Source organism: Brassica rapa, chromosome A02, assembly GCF_000309985.2.
Source record: "Brassica rapa cultivar Chiifu-401-42 chromosome A02, CAAS_Brap_v3.01, whole genome shotgun sequence".
NCBI classification, from domain to species: Eukaryota; Viridiplantae; Streptophyta; class Magnoliopsida; order Brassicales; family Brassicaceae; genus Brassica; species Brassica rapa.
In genome coordinates this window covers 21017483-21037126 of record NC_024796.2, presented here as the reverse complement: position 1 = coordinate 21037126, position 19644 = coordinate 21017483, and the positions used below count along the sequence as shown (strand labels likewise).

Sequence of the window (19644 nt, the reverse complement as noted above, 5' to 3'; positions counted from 1 at the left end):
TTCTCTGCACTTAGAAACTTTAGGCTTTATTCTCGACAAGTTCGGTTTCTATGACTGGCACTCAATTACTAGACGAACTCGCCCAGGCAGTTCGATCTCTTGTCCAGCTCTACCAATTGAACTACGTTCGGCTTGATCCTCGAAAGGGGTACGTAGGCAGCCTTTAACAAGGTTCAGTCCGAAATCAATCAAAAACCTTTTATTTATCTTTTTCATCTTTTGTTATCGAGCTGCGACTCAAATAGGTTTGAGCTTTTAGGCTGCTAGAACTAAGTAACTCGCTGACAGCCTTTGCGGCCAAAGCTTTTATGATCCCTTGTAATGATCGCAACGCTCTTACGCGGACTCGAAATAAGATCTACTGTTTTCTCTAAACTCGTTTGTTATCTTTTCATGATTTCCGCATATATTCGATCACTTGTCGTTGGCTCTCGCAGAGATCCGGGACCTCTGGGAAATTAGGGTTTTCCTAGTTTCCTTATTTAAACGGAAATCGACAGTGCGAATTTCGGTTCCCACAATGATGGTGCACAACAGAATACAATTTGACAGAACCATGGCCTACATGAATTGATATTATAGACACCATTTATGTCTGATAATGTGTAATGTAAACATAATCAAAAAAGAAACTGAAAGAGTCTCAAACGTGTGTTAGAAGTGAAAGAGTCTCAAACGTCCATGGACAAATCATCCACTACGCGACTTCCTAATTCTGGAACTCATGTAACTTCCATGGACAAAGTTTACATTGCTATGCGACTATTGATATGGTTGAGCTATATGAAGTTCACCTTTTCCTATCATTATCAAAGGTCAACAGAAAGTAATGGTGATCACAGATGTGGAGAGAGTTCAAAAGCAGACTTCGTGTCTCATTGGAGTAAAGCTTAAAATATATCGTCATAAATACATCATAATAAATATATGGGACTTTTGCTATGATAGTTGTGTTTCTATGATATATGCGAACCAATGTTAAATTTGTAAACTATGGTTTATATGAGGTGCTCTATAATTCCTTAAAAGAGGATTTAGAGGCCATAGACAACTGCCGCATAGGATGAGTCTTTTTTTAATTAATACAAAATTAAGGTTCTAATTTGTTTAAAGATCCTCAATTAATATATAGGGGATAGAAAAAAAAGTAAGTGGATATTTCATTTTACTAAACAATTGTATTGACTAAGGATATATTAGATTTTCCAAATATGATTCAAAACTTGATTTTAAATGCAAAATTATACTCAAATTTGAATCAATTGCAAAACGAACCTAAAAACCTTGTGATTACAGTCAACTCCTTGTGACCAAACAAAAAAAAAATTCATTTTTACGAATATAGCCCATAAAGTCTTTTGAGTCTTCTCGGATAATGTAAGTCTTCTGATATAGTTGATCTTAAAGATAATTTATAAATTTTGTAAAAAATATTTTAATGAGTGAAAAATTGAAATCATGTAACTATTCAGAGTTTTAAGTGATATAAATTAAAATATAGTAAAATTGAATTGAATTGTTTTCAACATAGATGAGTGAAAATAGTGAATCATGATATTCTTTGTCTAGGGTTTGAAAACATATGTTGTAGTATTGTATGTATTTTTAGGGTTAGATTTTGGAAAGCTTAAATAGTTTTTTGAAAAAGTAAAAATTTTACATGTATATGTTTATTTCTTTGTATAATAAACATCTTTTAAGTTTAATTTGATTTTAAAAAGTGCTAAGTTAGTTAATTTAGTTTAGGAAGTCGTCTAGAAAATTTCCATGGGCTTAGTTAGTGGACCAATTTTACAAATAATCTCTCATGGATTTATTAGCGTTCCTCCGAAGCGGTGGCTGCTACAAGAATGGAATATTCCAAAGCATTCGCTTCTTCAAAAGTTTGAAGAAGATTTTATGAAGATTTTTTTTCTTATTCTCTCAAGAGTCGAAGTGGAAACACTAGCATGTAATAATTATATGTCCTGAATAATCGACCCGTTTGCCAAGCAGTCGGCCAAACCGTACATAATATTCCCGCCTAAAATTGTAAGAAAATTTTATTTTCCCGCTTCAATATTAATTTTTCCAGAACTTTAAAAAAAAAAAAATTTTGCATGATAAATATTTAGCTTTACTGTATTAAAATGCAAAACCCCTAATCTCATAAAAAATAATTCTCTCTCTCAGAGCGTCTCCCTCTTCATCTCATTTTCTCATGAACACTTTTCTTCTCATAATCTTCTATAGCTTTCTTCCATGGGTTTAACCTATCCTGGGGACTCACTGATGATAAGAGCAGCATGAACTCAAGATCCGACTCAAGATCTCTCACGCCGGGCCACCTCTCTCACGGTTACCTCTCTCTCTCTCCCTCTATGTCTCTCCCTAAATCTGTGTGTGTGTGAGTTTTGATTCATATTATTTTTGATCTACTTTATCTCACGCCGCCACACCACCATGGTTCACCTCTCTCTCTGTCTCTCTGTTTTGAACTGAATTTATTTGTTTTCAGCTTGGAGGAAGCAAGACAAGATGAGGCCGGAACCACACCACTACGGTTCGTCCTCCCTCTCTTTCTCTATCTCTCACTCTCTGTCTCTCCCTCTGTTTATATCTGATTTTATTTTTGGTAAAGGGAGATGAAGGATTGAGAAGAAGCTTGATGGTTAAGGAGACAAGGCCAGCCGTGGTCGCTGTGGTGGTGGTGGTACACCGAGTGTTGCGCTCCTGCCAAATGGCATAAATCGCAGCTTGCCATGCTTGCAGAAGAGCAATTCTAAGAACAAGATCAGGGGAGGCAGAGGCAACCAATAATAATTCTTAAAAAGTTCAGAGCCTTTGAGCGCATCTTTAGCAGTCTTGGTTGTTCATTCTTGATAGGAATCCAACACTCAGCAAAATCAAACTTCGGTATATTCTCTTGGAATTGCTTGAAGAGTCAAGAAATCACTTATTTTTTACTGTGGTTAGTGCGAAGAGTTTTTTTTTTTTTTTTTGAAAAAAAAATAGTGCGAAGAGTTAAAAGAACATTAATCTATTTTATTGATCTTTCGGGTTGTCAAGGACAAATCTATAACACTTTCGAACGGTGGAGCTAAGTCTGGGGTAGAGCTTGTTGAATTATGGTCTATGCACTAATCGCTTGTGAGCAACAATACCATCATATGCTAAGAACTATGGAGTTGTGAGCAACAGTATCATCATCAATTCATCATTTTCTCGGGATTATGGTGCTGCGAGCATCAATGTCATCATCATATGCTTGAAAATAGAAAGATAATTCGACCATCCCGGCCCACCAAATCGACCTCAAAATGAAGATTGAGAAATTTTTAATTTGTAGATAATGAAGCCATCATCTTTGCATCAACAACCCACATATACTGAAAATACTCATAGGTCAAAATGATTGATCCCAGTTTACTATATATCCCCATGCCTTGGAAAATATAATGGCAAAGCCTTTTATAAAGATCTAGCCAAGACTAGGACAACAACAACAAGGTTTGATTTCATATTCACTCTTCCCATATGTGTTTAACAGTGAAATCATTTTGTTATATGGTATATCCATATTTTTAGGCGTTTAAAATTTAGGTCTTATGAAACAAGACGACATTTTAATGAAACAAGATCATTCATGGAAAATGAATATCACAACAAAAGAGGATAACAACCAGCTGATGCTTTGAAACTCTTGTAATGGAAACAGATCTAATGCTTGACAGGGGCAGATTTGGGTGGAGGGGGAAGCTTCTCGACTGTAACAGTGAGCTTCATGCCTTTAAAACAACCACCCCTTCCGTCAAGTAGATAGTACTGTTTGGTGACATTGAGAGGGACAATGTCTCTCCCAGCTCCACGTGTATAGTTTCGGATAGGATGGTCGGAGATGCATCTTTCGTAGTCGGTCTTGTTTACTTCAAGAATGTTGTGTTGGTCTCTGTAGTACACGAAATCTGACAAGAGACCATATAACAATATTCTTGATTAGTTACAAGTTCCGTTCTTTTGTTGTAATAACATCCAAGATTTCACCTCGAAAAGATTGTATTCAGACAAGCTTAATAGTGTGTTCTTACCAGATCTGAATAAATAAGGAAACATTTATGAAAAGAAGTAACTAAAATTAGTAGAAACTCGGACATGAAATACGTTATAGTAGTAAAAGTTGAAACTTTTGAAAATATAACCGGATTTAAAGAGATAACCATTACAAAATCAGATCTAATGTAACAAGATCAGAGAGTATAAAAATGTAGAGAAGAGGAGAGGGTGAGAGAGAGCATACAGAGCCAATCTCCAAGGTAGAAATGCTTTCCCTGAACCCAGGTGTCATAGTTGATGTATGGATTCCAAAACTTTTTGTCGCCAACTAAATACTTCTTCGCCGTCACTTCCGGCACCGGCGCTGCCACTAGAAAAGCAAGTATTGCTGCCGCAATCAACACCGTGAATCTCGCCATGCTTTTTCTCTCTCTCTGTGTCTCCTCTAGTGGACTTGTGAGTAAGAGGTGGACTAGTGGGGTTTTATAGTGAGGAAAAATAGGGAGAAATAGTCTCGAGATCTTCTATTTACACCGACACCCATCTTTTTTTTTTTGGGTCAATATGTTAAAAAACCTTTTAACATTTGTAAACATTTCTACGTGTTCGCACATTTTCAGCTTGATTAAATTTTCTTTTACCCTTCAAAATTTATTAGGAAAATTAGAGCATTATGACCTTAAGAAATTATTACAAAAACTAACCATATCAACTTGTGTGCTATAATATATTATATCTTTGTACAAACACAGACAAAAAAATATCAGTGGTGAAATTTAGTGTTTAAGATCGTAAAAAAAGAGAACTAATTCATAAAATAAAGAAAAAATGAAATCGATGATAATTGTGAAGGTGTGGTTCAATTGATTTTGCTGAGGAACATGTCGATCGAGTGTGAATGTGAAATTAAGGTTACAGCGGTGCTAGACAGAGTACAACGGTGCTCGGCAGAGTACAACAGCGCACGGCAGGAAGAAACTAGTGATGAAGATGTAAATATGGCAGTTACAGAAGAAAAAAAAGAAGATGTAAATATGGTCAGATCAGAGATAGTATAGTTGTACCTCAGATCTAATGTTAAGGAAAACAATAATGGTGATTTTAAAGACGAATAATTTTGCTTTGTCGCTAATTAGACTTTACCAAGTAGTTGTAGTTCTGGCGGTGAGTATAAATAACGTAAAGAAGATGAAATGTAATTGTACATAATGTACCACTAGGTGGACTTCACGCACCTATGTGCAGGCATTAACATTAATATTAAATTGATAATTACATATTTACAACTATATAATACTTATGTTACATGTATATGGTTAATATCAAAGATTCAATGTTACATATTGATATTTATACTATGTTCATATGAATAAAGAATACATTAGAACGTTTAGAAAACAATCACATTTAACATTAATCTTAAAACATCAGAAAAATATAATTGAGAAAAACAAATATTTCACGCATAACCCCAATAAAATAATCACCCATGAAATATAAAAAAGAGATTTGAATTACCTGAGATTTCTTATCATTGGTCATTATAACAGCAGAGATGATTTACGGTTTCCTTCTCTAACCCTTGAGTCAGAAAAGAGGTAATTCTAACAAAAATATTTAAAGATGTAAACAATCCCAAAAAATAACAAATTATATAATTGATAGGACAACGTCAATGAGTTTCAAAGTTTTTAAAAAGCTTTGAGATTACCTTTGGCTCTCAGACGTACTAAAGAGGATTACTCACAATAAATAAATTGCACTTAATTAGCATACACATCTTGTATTATATTCTTGATAAGTGATTTAACTTTATGAAAAAAAAATTATTTTTTTCGAAAGGGATGATCAGTTCCTGGATAAACAGAGTCGTCTCTTTTTGTTAGTTGAATCACTACTGATGCAAAAAAATATAGATAGAGATACAACATGGAGATGAAGAGAACAAAAATAAATGGAGATGAAGAATCCCCCATAAAATTACCAGAAATGGTGTTCCCGTCTATGAGTTACTTATTGATTATCATACACATGCGCAAAATCACAAAAGTAGAATTAAAATTAGAACGATCAAAAACATATGAAAACTTAAAAGATAGATGCGTGAAACTAATAGGAGTGGCGTGATATTTATATAGCAAATTAGTTTAAGTTTCTAAATGACCTAGTTTTCAAGAGAAGCTATGAGATAGAATATCTTCTAATAAATTTTAATTCAGCTATGAGAGAGAATATCTTCTAATAAATTTTTTAAGATATTCTGGTTATAATATATACATAATTTTGGTAACTCAAATCTTGCTATATATATATATATATATATATATATATATATATATATATTCTTTTTTTTACAGCAAGAGCTAGCTATATATATAGAGTTATTCTTGGGTCCACCCCCTAATGTGAACCTCTAGGTTCACCAACCAATATGATTTCATTATTTCAAATTCGATATCTTTTAGAAAAGGAAACAAAATATTGTCAAGATATATTATGTTTTTAAAATAAAAAGGTTAAAAAAATTAGAAAAAAAATAATAGTTAGAGAAAAACGAATTTAAAAAAAAAAATATTTTTATCGTTGTCAGCAAAACACTATACCCTAAATCCTAATCCCTAAACCCTAAATCATAAACCCTATAAACCCTTGGGCAAACTCCAAACCCTTGGATAATTCATACTCTAAATCAAAAACACTAAATCTTAAAACCCTAAACCCTACACCCTTGAGTGTTTAGTGTTTTTGATTTGAAGTTTAGGATTTATCCAAGGGTTTAAGGTTTACCCAAGGGTTTAGGATTTAGGGTTTAGGGATTAGGGATTAGGATTTAGGGTTTAGTATTTTGCTGAGAATGTTAAAAATATTTTTTTTTAATTACTACTTTTTAATTTATTTATTTTAACCTTTTTATTTTAAAAATATAATATAACTATAGCTTGAGAAAATATTTTGTTTCTTTTTTTAAAAGATTTCGAATATAAAATAAAACAATCATATTGGTTGGTGAACCTAGAGGTTCACCCTAGGGAGTGAACCCAAGGTTCACCCTAGAGAGTGAACCCAAGAATAAGTCATATATATATATATATATTTAAATATTAAATGCATGATATTAGGAAAGAAGATATCTCGTCACTTGATTGCAACTGGTTTTTGATAAAACAATTCCCACTATAAGGATTTAAATAATAGATAATAAGGAAATAATAAAGAATTTTAACGTTAAAACCCCTTCAACTAAGTTTGTTTTGGGTAAAAACTCTTAAACTAAGTATTTAACGAAAAACCCCGTAAACTAACTTTATTTAATGAATTAAGCTCTAAAAGGTCATAATTACTATTACTACCAGTAAATCTTTAGTTTAGGGGTTTCTACACTAAATAAATATCGTTGAGGAATTTTACCATTAAAAATGAAAAAATTCAAAATATTGTAATAGGAGGATAAATTTTCAAAATACGTTTTATAAATTAATGTATAAGCCTCTATAAATGACTTAAAACCTCTTATAATAATTTAAAATGTCTGATTCTTATAAATATATTTATAATTTTACAAATGATTTATAGAGCATGCATTGAATTATTAGACATTAATAGTTATTATGATACTTTATATACAAATATAATTCTTTCTATACGAATATAAAATCATTATATCAATTCAAATAAACACTTTTGTTTATTATTTTATGTAATTTATAAATATATAGAAAAATTGATCGCATTATTACTCTTTCATAGTTTCAACAAATAGTTACCATAAATAATTATTTTTAATATTATGTAGATTATTTAAAAAGTGGTAATTGAATTATCCTTTTCTTTTTGATATAATTATAATAAATAAAATAAAAAATCATTGGTCAATCAAATTATAACAATTTGAAGAGTTCATTTATGATCAACACGTAAAAACAATTACTTATGTGACTTCTCAATCAATATATAGTAGGATTTATATTTTTTAAAATTATTAATAACACTATATAAATAATTTTAAAATTCTGATAAATTTATTCTGTAAACAACGATAAATAATTTAAAAATCATATTAATAAACATGTTTAGATTTTGTAATATTTAAAATAGTTATTATATAATTATATTCGAATACAATTCATCAAGTAGAGTATAAAACTATTGTAATTATCTTATATAAAAATCCGTTCATTATATTTTATAGTTTATAAATATTAAATGTAATAAATATAAAATTATTAATCTTTCTATAATTTCGAGAATTAGTTGCCTTAAATTGTTATTTGTAATATTCTTTAGATTATATAGCAAGTTATGTTAAATGTTTTTAGACTTACCTTAAATTTTTAAATCTAATTTAAATAAATAAAAATTAAAAACAATCGACCAATTAAATTATAACAATTTTTTTGAAACTTCATCTATGAGCAACACGTCATCAGATCTTACTAAAGTGACTTCTCTTTTAATATATATATAGGGGATACTATTTTTATCTAGATAAATCTATAATATAGTATACAATAGATTGTGGAGTTATTACACACGCCTTAGCACACTAGATAAAATATATACTGTATAATAAACTATGGTTCTATATCATTTTGATAATGTTTATCTTATTTATCAATATAGAGACATAATTGTTATCCCAACCACTGCTATTGCTAGTGTCATTGAACCGATGCATCTACCAATTAAATCTGACAATATCCTCCTCTCCTCCATATACAAAGATCTGAGAAGATGAATAATTGACTTTTTATATGTTCTACTTTATTATAAAACTAGGGGGAAGCCCGCGCTTTGCGCGGGATTTGATATATTGTCAAATATACAGTAAAACCTCTATAAATTAATAATATTAGGACTTTGAAATTTTATTAATTTATAGAGATATTAATTTACAAAATTTTCCTTATTTAGTTTTTTTTCTATTTTTAATATGTTTATATATAAAATATGAAAGTATTTGTTTATATCGTATGTACATTATTCAAATTTTTAAAATTTGTCTTTCATATTGTTTTATTATCTTATTTGGTGTATATATTTATGTTTTATATTATTGCTAAATGGTTTTCGATATAACTTTACTAACTATTATCAAAATATTTTTAAATGTTAAGAAAAATAAAAATATTTTCATTGTGAATATAAAATGAATAATATAATGTTTATTTTGTACTTATATAAAATTATATATAGATAGATTATTAATTTATGATTTTAATGGGATTATATATTTACATGGAATTTTCAAAAATATTATTATCTTATTATTTTATCGATTTGTGTCATATTTTACACCGGTTCAAGTTGGGACCGGCAAAATTTATTAATTTATTGAGATTATTAATTTATCGAGTATTAATTTCTAAAGGTTTTACTGTATTTTTTAAGTTTGTTTTTGATTTTACTGGATTGTCTTCATTTCTTATTTGGACCAGTTTTTCATAAGAATCTTTTTCAATTGGAGTAATTTCAAATTTGTGTTGTAGAGATTGTGGGATATGGTAATGTTTTCATGTACAATGGTGTTTTGATTTTATTCAGTGTTTTCAAACCCGGCCCGGATCCGCGGTTGAACCAGTGAATATGGTGACTCAAATATAATCTTGTTGGGTTTTACGAAAGCTCATTATTTAAAAACCTAGTAAAACCGCAAAAAAACCCACTAAAATCCAGAACCCGACAACCGGTTGAACTACTGATTAAACCAGTAAGTAACTTTTATTTATTTTTTAGATTTCTTAATTATTTTATTAAGATTTGTTTTATTCATATTAAAAAATAAGGTTTTCGGATTTTACTAATATCTTTGTCTGCACCCGGATGTCGAATATGTATCTTCTGCTTCTTTTTGATTATTTTTTTTCGTGAATCTCATTGACACTATTTAATTTTGATTTATTTGTGTGTTTTTAGATTATGATGAAGATTTATGCCATAAGAAAAAATTAAGTGAACGATGATAGAGAGAACCAAATTTAGTTGATGTAATTTGGTTGGTATTAGTTTATTTTTGTTATCGACATTCTATTACAACAATTTATTATTTAATTTTTGTTTTTCTGGATTCAATTTTACTATTCAGATTTCACATTTAAATACTTATAGATTTCAAGTTTTGATATTTTCAGTAGATATCATAACTCCTAACTTTTTACAATATTGTTAAATAGTCTGAATTACTTTTTGATATTTTATATGTTAAATGATAGTAAAAAATAAAAAAAATTAAGTGTTTTCTAAATATTCTTAAAACATAAAATATATACTATATTTTAATAGCTAATATATTATTATTTAATTAAATTAATTTATTTATTAACTTACGGTTCAATGACCTGGTAAGTCTTTCAGTTCAGTTTCCATGTCGAATTTCAAAATATTGGTTTTATTGTATTAGTCTGAACTTTACGACTATCAAGTTTTAATGCCTAAGTTATAATTCGGCATTGGTATTTGTTAAACTAACACATTCATCAAACGACAATAATAAACTAATCATTGGTCTGAGAAACACTTCACATACACTTATCTGCAATGTAAAATTGAATTAAAAAAAATCCACAAAAATTCCTCATAAGATTTATAACACTCTTAATCATCTGGAGAATCAATTTTATGGATTCCTTATTCTACAATATAAGTGGATGGTAATGGAGTACCTGAAACGTAGGAAAAAAAGTAAATATTATAGATCTTTATAAATAAACATGAACTCAAATTTCTAGGCGAGAAACAAAAAAGAAGCTAACTTATAAAACACAAAACTGGTGAATTTGATTTGTGAAAACATTTTGAATCGGAGAAGAAGTGGTAGGGTAATACATGTACTTTACAAAATAGAAACAATATAGAGAAGAATACAATAGAAGGAGATGAAGAAGACCCATCGGAGGCAACTGACTGACGTGGATGACATAGAAGAACATAATCTTAGCTTCAAAGATAAAGACGTTGTTTTGAGCTTTCGACCATGAAAAAAAAAGCTGCTGTGAATATAAAAAAATTTACAAAATTTAGTTGGGAGTGACCCACCAAACATGAGACCCATCAAAGCTTTTGTGACTCAACCAAAACTGGACATTATTATAGTTAACTAATGATGAAATGATGACGATACAGCATGTCGGCCTTATGAGCTCTCTCCCTTTCTTCACATTACAGGCCGCACCGAACCTAAGAAGTCAGGCTTCGACCGTGTTGGCACAACAACCAGCTTTCAAGTCGGAGAACATAAGGTTCAAGTTGGCCATTCATGGTGTGTGGGTTTGAAAGGCACTATAATGATGAGTAGCAGGAGGCTTGAGTTTCAGGGAGGAATATATCCTTAAAAAAAAAAATTCAGTAACCACAGAGTTTGCTCATGAGTGAAAATGCAGTTGCAACAGCTAATCAGTACACTTCATCTTTGTTAAGCGTTTCAATTAGACAATTAGACAACTGCACACACTCTTGACCTGAAACGGGTATGTGGGCGTAACATCTAAAGGACACTCCTACAATGTATCATAACTATATCAGACAATGAAACATAGATCATGTCGAGGTTAAAAGGAAGAAGCACGTACCCAAACAATCTCTTGTATGTCTTGACATCAATCTATAGTGTTGTGATACTTCTTCAGCATCACCCATATTTATACTCAAATTCTGAGTAAACGCCTGGGGAAAAGACAAAAAGAAACAAAATCAAACCTAAGTGGGCAACTTATAAAGGGCCTGAAGCATATTCTCAGTGAACCTTCAAGCTTCAAAATGGCTCGGAGGAATCAAAAAGATGTATTTCTTTGAATAGCATATACTTGCCTAAACCAAGTATTTTTCTTTTATCATTCCTAGGGCAGTTCCACCCACCTAGGCCAAGAGCTCAAACAATATCTGGAATAATAAATTAAATAGCATTGATCCAAAACGAAAAGGATGACATCTCTAGTCTAAAATTAAGTAAAACTGACATGTTGACCACTATTTCCGCTAATGGTTCCAGACTAAAATTAAGTAAAACTGACCTGTTGACCACTATTTATTATTGGAGAAAATTATAGTTCTCTACAATGACTGAGCTGTCTCATAACTCACAATTCTTTCTCTTCCTTTTTATATGTATGACATTGATGTTGTTTTTCTTCTTGGTTTCTCTTGTGCTAGGATGATGGAAGGGATGTGAGGGGTGAAAATGGCTGGCGGAGAGGATCAGATGCAAGGATCTTACTTCTCGGGGAAGGGCTCTCATAATTGTTAGTGTGGTCATATCAAGAACAAATCGAGTTCCTGAGATCAGCTTCTCCTTATCCACTTTGCTACGGCAGCCTACCACATACCGAGGACCGCTGCTAGCTTTGACAATCACTATGAGGACACAAGAACAAAACATTCAATGAGCAATAATCTCACAGAAGCAAAATAGGGTTATTAGCTAGAGAGAGAAAGGTTACATCTTTCATTATCGAGAGGTCGAAGGACTTCTCCAATGATCTGAGCAACACTTTGAAGAGACTTGAGATCATCTTCAGTTATGTTGAATTCCTTTTTAGATCCTCTCAAGTTATCCCTAGCTGCAAGACCACAAACCCCCACTTTGTTGTTAATCATCGTTCAAAGGGCTGAGACAATACCAAACCCTAGAATCGAGAGCTTAAAGCAAACAAATTTCAATTAAATCCGATGCCCCCAGATTGAGACGTCAAGGAGACCTAGATTGAACGCAAATCAAACCCTTTTCGTACAGATTCGACAGAAGGTTGCAATTGAATCTGGGCGAATTCGAATAGGGCGGAGTAGACTGATTCGAACCTGTTCGAACTCGGGACTCGAGCTCATACAATACACCTTCCCTGAATAGATTCTTGAAAGTTTTAAGCCTATGTCCTGCGATTGAAATCTTGAATCAAGTTTGACTGCAAGTTTTAGACATCGTGGATTCTAGGCTCATTAAAGTAGGCAAACCTGGAATCAATCAAACGAAAAATGTATAAAGCAAGTTTATTAGTACCTTCTCGTCAAGTAGGACCATGTCGAACCCAATTAGGTCGCCTTTTTTCTTCTGATTGCAAGCGTCCCAGAAACGAAAGCAACGGCAGCGGTGTAACCACAACATCTTTACATCGCCCACCCTTAAAATCGGGAAGGAGGACTGGAAGCTTTAGTTTGAAGAGGATTTGTGAGACTGGGAGATGCGGAAACTGTGAGTTTGCAGCAAGAAGCCGATAAAATACATCGTAGACTCTTTACAGAGCAGGTGGAACATCTCAACTAAAGAATACTTATTGAGTGGAAGGTGATGAGTTACACCGTAGAAGGGATGAGAAAGGAAGGAGAGCCGGCGACGGTTATACGCAACGGTATCGTCCCTTAGGGTTGTGACTGTGGGCCTCCGGCGAGCTTACTATTTGAGCTAATGGGTTAAATAAAATCAGAAAGCCTAGATAAATAAAACAGAATAAATAGATGACGTTAAGTGCTTGATGACAAGTGTCACAAAATGCCCTATGCAATGTGATGCGGTGGAAGTCTAAGGTGAGAGAAAAATCTATTTTATTATTATAGATAGGTAGATAGATTATAAAGGGAATTTGCATCACATAACCTAAAACAAAACTTTAATTAGCTATATGGAAATCTACTGTACCACTTTCGTAAATCCCAAATGTATCCTTATAAAAACTAATAATCTCTTTCTTTTTACCACAAAAACTTGACGAGTTCTTGCTTCCTCTTCTCAATTCACAGATATTTTCTTTGATAAAGACAAGATGTTGATGGTGAAGAAAGAAGAAGACGACGAGAGTGTGTTAGGTTACAAGGTAAGGTCGTTGGAGTCGGAGATGGCGGAGGTTGCTTTGAAATTCAAGCAGTTAGAGGCGATGATGGGTAATGTTCAAGAAAATGGTTTAGCTCACCTCACAACGAATACTGTTCATTACCGGTGAAACTTTACTCGTGGCTTGATAATATGCTCACAGAGCTTAATCCACCGGTGGCGTCTGGGTCTAATGGTTTGGACCCGGTTATTCCTTTGATTCAGTGGTTACATCTCCATCGCCGGCTTAGCAGATTGGCGGAGTCATAGGAACGACAATAACGACAACAACCACTATTGAGTCAACTCGACCTGTAATCCTAGTCAACGCACAAGACAACGATGTACGTCTATTCCACACGCTTACGGCATGTGCTGAAGCCGTAAAGAACATCAACTTGACTATAGCGGAAGCTCTGGTTAAGCAGATTGGGTGCTTAGCTGTGTCATAAGCCGGACCCATCGGAAAGCTCGGTGGTTCTGGTGACTCGTCGGGTCGTCGGCAGCGGTACGCTGTTAGAGGGCGACGGAGTTGCGGTCGGAATCTGCTGGTCAGTTATGGGACCGCTTAGGGTTTGTAACGACGGTTGGGAGAGAGCATGTTAACAGCAGTGCTCACTTGGAGATGGCGGTTCTCCTTGTTGGGCTTCTTGTCCGGCGTGGACTCACTTCTGAACGGTAGGAAAAACGAGGAGCACATGGTGGCTCGGACCTGTGAGAAGGCGGAGATGCAAAGTCGATTACGGTGGCTAGGGTTTGGGAGCGAATCTTCATACGGATCTCGGCGTTTGATGGTCGCAGGACGCCTCCGAGGTGAGTAGCTGTGACAGTACACTAACGACGGAACTACGGCTGGCTTTGGACACCCGGCTCTGTGAAATCTCATATAACTGGAACAGTTCTCCACCGTGTTCAATCGGAGCGAGAGGCTTCAGCCTCCTCTGTCTTCTTCCCACACCCATCTCTCCTCTCTGCTTCATAATTGCTTGAAAATCTCTGTGTAATCCTTGTAACCTAGTTACTGTCGTTTTTCCGGTTCGACCACTGTTCCGTTTTGCCTTACGGGGATTAATTTGGCAAATCATATCATTAAATAACCAACTCTGCAAATACTTTCAAAAACTACATAGATACCTAATTACCACTGTTTTTTGGTATATTGAGCTAAATGAGCCAATTATAAAATAGAAACATAATACATTTTTTGAGTCAACTGGTTCAAAACACATAAACATCACCACTATTGGTTGTTTTCTTGTTGTCATCACTTTTCTTTCCCACCATTGTTATCACTGTTTATAAAGCTACATAATAGAAATGCAATACAATATGTATTATATTTTTTGTTATGTTATTACTATGAATCTATCGTTCTATATTATTTATTTTGTAAATAATAGTATAACGTATATAATTAGTTAATTTTATTATCATGCACAGAAAAGAGAGATTAGTCCACATTCGCCTGAAATTGTCACATCTCAAGATCACTTTAATATATGGTTACTTGGTAAAAAATATTTGCCTATGTGTATTTCACTAATTCACCCAATTTATAACTACATATGTTCTTTTTGAGCACCTAACTACATCTGTCCAAAAAAATATACTTTAGACCCTTTTCACAGCGATACTTTTTAATATATTCTTTTTCTTTCATGTTTTTATTAATTTTTACGTAAGTAAAATTTAACTAGTTTGTTCGGTAATGATGTATAGTTCTTTGTATCTTTCTTTTTTCTGAAATCTATTTTCCTATTTTTTTTGAATAATAATTTAAAACTATTTAATCTGAACAACATGTTATTAGCAATATAGGGTGGATAAGTTGTGTAAACAAACTACTATGAATGATTTAGTATTTTTTCGGAAAGAAACATCAATTGTGTCAATAGTTATATAGATATTTTATCACAATCTCAAGACTTAATGATATCTGTGTTCATAGGGTCGAATCGTTTTTTTTTCCATCTTTTATTTTAGAATTGTTTATCTACTTACTTCATATGAGTCGCTTGTCCAGTCACATTCTAACTACATATGACTAGGAACTAAACAACCCGACAGTGATCTGCCACCAACCCACGCCATTCGTCCAAGTTTCGAAACATGACCGCTTATGTAGCTTTATAATATTTCTTTCTTTTTTCTTTTCTCTTCCTACAATGAAACCACAATGGGTTTGTTCTGGTTTAGTTTAGTCTGGTGTATAAGAAGAAGAGATTCAAAAGATTGGACATGATAAAACCAAAATCAGTAATGGTACTTCATGTGAGAACCTTTGGAAACATTTCTTCTTCTTGATTCCTTTACTTCACCATTCCTAATTCTATTTCTCTGACGTATCTCTTACGATTCGTCATTCAACACCAAGCACTTGTTCTACCATTTATCTCATCAAGTTGCCACCATGCTCGTCTTTAAGTAACAAGAAACCAATTCAATATTTCCCACTAGGTCAAACGATCTCCATCTCCCTCTAAATGAGCCTATTTGATCCCGAACTGCGTGTCAATGTGCGTATCCAACAGTGTAGGAGCAATTAGTGATATAGCGTCTATAGTTTCTTTCTTGCCACAGTGAGTGCACTGTTTCTTAGATTATTGAGTGCAGCGAAAAAAAAGTTTTACAGCCATAAGAATAGTGATTCAGATTTTGTAGCCATTCACTCGATTAACACGATCCAAAGAGGATGGTTAAGTCGGATAGATTAAATTGTTACCGGTGTAGTGGACTTTTTGAAATTCTACAATGAGATTTTTGTTGTTGTTTATTCTTTACTGTTCCAGTAGTTTTAATATATGATTTAACAATTTCTTTCTTCATTGTCATAATAGTGTTAATATATGATTTTATAATTTTTTAACCCCTACAAAAAACTAAAAATAATTTAAAATAATTTAATTTTTGTAATCTCAAAATGTAGTAGACTACATAATAAGTCTAGTATACCCAAAAATCAAGTAGAATTCATTTAAAATCTACCAAACCGTAAACCACAAATCTCAAGCTCTAACTCCTAAACCATAAACCACAACCTCTATAATCACCAAAACTCTTAATTAGTCATTGTAGCAAAAATGAAAAATTGTGTAAAATCTAAACTACTCAACATTTATATGTAAATTTAAGTCAATAAAACAAAAAAAATTCTAAATCTAACAACTAAACCTAACAGTACATATATCTTTCAACCTATTGTTACCAAACCATAAGTATTGTACAAACATGGCTAAAACACCAATATATTTTCTTTCAAATTTTTCTATATAACTTAAATTTTAATTATATAGCTTTTTTTAGTTCATATATTGATAATTTATAACAAATTTTATACAAATATATTTCATTTTTAAAATAAAATTATATATCAAATTACAAAATAAAATTCCTGAGAAAACTAATTAGTAAACTTTTTTGGAAGTATATTTAGTAGACTTTTTCAAAAGTATACTTAGTAGACTTCTTCAGAAGCATACATAATAGACTTCTTCGAAAGTCTCTATGTAATAAACGTATTTCTGTTAAATTTAGAATTTAAATAATTTGATCTTAAAATAACTTTTCAATTTTTTGTTAAACTATAAAAGGTAAATGGTAATTTTGCTAACCATTTAAGTTAATCTTGCTTTTGATTGAATATGTGGTCAACTTTAATATTTCAAATAAATTTTTGGATTATATTTGGCCACCTCTTCATTAAATAAAAAAAAACTGATTCTTAACATTTATCTAGTTGAAATAGAGTTTATAAAATGAGATGAAAGCATATTGTTTTAGTTATTTTTTATGAGATACATTTTGATTTTCATGTAAGTTTTATAAATGAATTTTACAAATAAAAATTACAAATAAAAAACTACATTTAAATATAATATTTAGTTTTAAAAGAAAAAGTTAAAAATGAACAATATATATATATATATATATATATATATATATATATATATGGATGACGCATTAAAATATCATGTTTTTAGTACACGAATGAACAGCCTAAACTCAACTCGTAAACTGAACATAAAAACAAAAGTTGGTTTCCAGGATTTCATATATTCTCTTGCTGTTGATATTATTTTGAAAAATTGTTAAATATGAAATTCATATCTAGAATGAAATTTGATAATAGATCATTCTAGTTCACGTGAGATGGAAAGATATAAACCTTAAAAAATATATGATTGACTAAAACTACTAAAATTACTTATTGTGGCTGACAAACTAGTGTTGTTGTATTTCTGACAAAAAAGGGTCGTTCACCCATTGTGTAAAATCGGTTGTTATTTCTTAATAACAACTTTTAGAACCAGAAATAATATAAAATAGAAACAATCTAGAGGAAAAAAGGATTCAGCATAGGACGTACACGTGGCAATCATCGACAAAGGAAATGAGCTCTTATATATCGACCTTCGTCATGTGTCTGAAATCGAAGCATTTCATACCACAAAGATCAGTAATGGCTCTCGAGGTTAGCTAATTCTTCTTCACTACACAATTTGTTTTCTATATTTTGATTGTTAGAGTTTACATTCTGATTTCAATACTCTCCTACTTCGTCGTAATTGATGCAGTCGTGGTTTATGGATGATAGCAATGAAGACCAGAGACTTCCTCATCATCGCAACCCGAAAGAGTTCGTCACAGTGGATTACTTGGCAGGTTTTTTTTCCAAATTTCTCGCTTGAGCGTGATTGCTTTGCAAATTTTTTATGAAAAAATGACTTTGTATATGATATGTTGTAGTTTACGTCTGGTTTGGATAACTTATTTGTGTGTTATTTTTTATTTACAATATAAAGCAGATGAGCTATTTTATAGCTAACACCAAAGAAACCTAAATTAGGAAAATGAACAAAAATATACATAAGAGAAGATCTAAGAGATTCACAAAGTTATCAGAACAATAGTTATGCTCTGTTTGGCAGATCTGGGAGTGGTGCACTGGAAGCTGAACCCTGAAAACTACGAGAATGATTCCAAGCTAAGCAAGATTAGAGAAGAACGGGGTTACGATTACATGGTACGGACGTGCTCATGCTCACAATAAATGGCTCATGTATATGGTGGTTTGGCATTGAAACCAATGAGACAGATACTAATTCTCATAAGTTTTATCTGTAATCAAATCTTTATATTAGGATTTGCTGGATCTATGTCCTGAGAAAGTGAGCAACTACGAGGAGAAGCTGAAGAACTTTTTCACAGAACACATTCACAAGGACGAAGAGATTCGTTACTGCCTAGAGGGAAGTGGCTACTTTGATGTTAGGGACAAGGATGACCGTTGGATCCGAATCTTGATGAAACCGGGCGATCTCATTGTCCTTCCTGCCGGAATCTACCACCGGTTCACACTTGACACCAGCAACTACATCAAGGTATTATAAAGCCAGCTTCAGTCTTTGTAACTAAAACAACGCAGATACATCTGTTACATCTTTATGTAAAAAGATTTAATTTTGTTAGATTGTGATGAATTAGTGGTTGGTTTTGCAGCTAATGAGGCTGTTCGTGGGAGAACCAGTTTGGACACCATATAACCGGCCCCAGGAAGAACATCCGGTTAGGAAGGAATATATAAAGAGCTTGACCCAGAAGTTTGGAGAAACCATCCGAGGTTATTAAGAAGTTTACTATATGCTTTGTGGTCTCGTATGTATTGTTTACTCTACCAGTAAAAGGAGAGACTCCTTCCTGCTTGTTTTGTGACATACTTTAATATATGCTTTTACACCTAGAAAGTATTAAAACAATATTTTACATAATAACCATTCTAAAACAAAACAATAATGTTATGTTTATTTACTATTTTT

At 32.4% G+C, this 19644-nt stretch overlaps 3 protein-coding genes and 2 long non-coding RNA genes across 6 annotated transcripts; 3 read left to right on the top strand and 2 right to left on the bottom strand.

The window, feature by feature from the left end:
* The first annotated feature begins 457 nt into the window (after positions 1 to 457).
* On the top strand, positions 458 to 3653 carry LOC103848841. Its single transcript, XR_629263.3, has 3 exons — positions 458 to 2337; positions 2498 to 2542; positions 2621 to 3653. It is a non-coding gene; the product is annotated as an uncharacterized LOC103848841 (long non-coding RNA).
* Positions 3468 to 4540, bottom strand: LOC103848840 (lamin-like protein). Its single transcript, XM_018655954.2, has 2 exons — positions 4277 to 4540; positions 3468 to 3944 (listed from the first exon to the last, which is right to left on the bottom strand). The coding sequence occupies exons 1-2, from the start codon at positions 4449 to 4451 to the stop codon at positions 3700 to 3702; spliced, it is 420 nt and encodes a 139-aa protein (XP_018511470.1). The 5' UTR covers positions 4452 to 4540; the 3' UTR covers positions 3468 to 3699.
* A 3674-nt stretch (positions 4541 to 8214) lies between these two features.
* LOC103848839 lies at positions 8215 to 11582 on the top strand. The gene is made up of 2 exons (XR_629261.3): positions 8215 to 9739; positions 9946 to 11582. It is a non-coding gene; the product is annotated as an uncharacterized LOC103848839 (long non-coding RNA).
* LOC103848837 (26S proteasome regulatory subunit 10B homolog A) lies at positions 10791 to 12808 on the bottom strand. Its single transcript, XM_033284743.1, has 4 exons — positions 12465 to 12808; positions 12109 to 12378; positions 11598 to 11691; positions 10791 to 11525 (listed from the first exon to the last, which is right to left on the bottom strand). Exons 1-3 carry the CDS (start codon positions 12619 to 12621, stop codon positions 11657 to 11659), a joined length of 462 nt encoding a protein of 153 aa, XP_033140634.1. The 5' UTR covers positions 12622 to 12808; the 3' UTR covers positions 10791 to 11525; positions 11598 to 11656.
* A 5238-nt stretch (positions 12809 to 18046) lies between these two features.
* Positions 18047 to 19610, top strand: LOC103848836 (1,2-dihydroxy-3-keto-5-methylthiopentene dioxygenase 4). Of its 2 annotated transcripts, none has more exons than XM_033284734.1 (5): positions 18047 to 18299; positions 18403 to 18490; positions 18739 to 18851; positions 18970 to 19209; positions 19328 to 19610. In XM_033284734.1, the coding sequence occupies exons 1-5, from the start codon at positions 18219 to 18221 to the stop codon at positions 19454 to 19456; spliced, it is 651 nt and encodes a 216-aa protein (XP_033140625.1). In that variant the 5' UTR covers positions 18047 to 18218; the 3' UTR covers positions 19457 to 19610. The 2 variants fall into 2 exon arrangements, with proteins under 2 accessions (XP_033140625.1, XP_009123910.1); XM_009125662.2 differs by having other exon boundaries at positions 18050 to 18299; positions 18757 to 18851.
* The last annotated feature ends 34 nt before the right edge of the window (positions 19611 to 19644 follow it).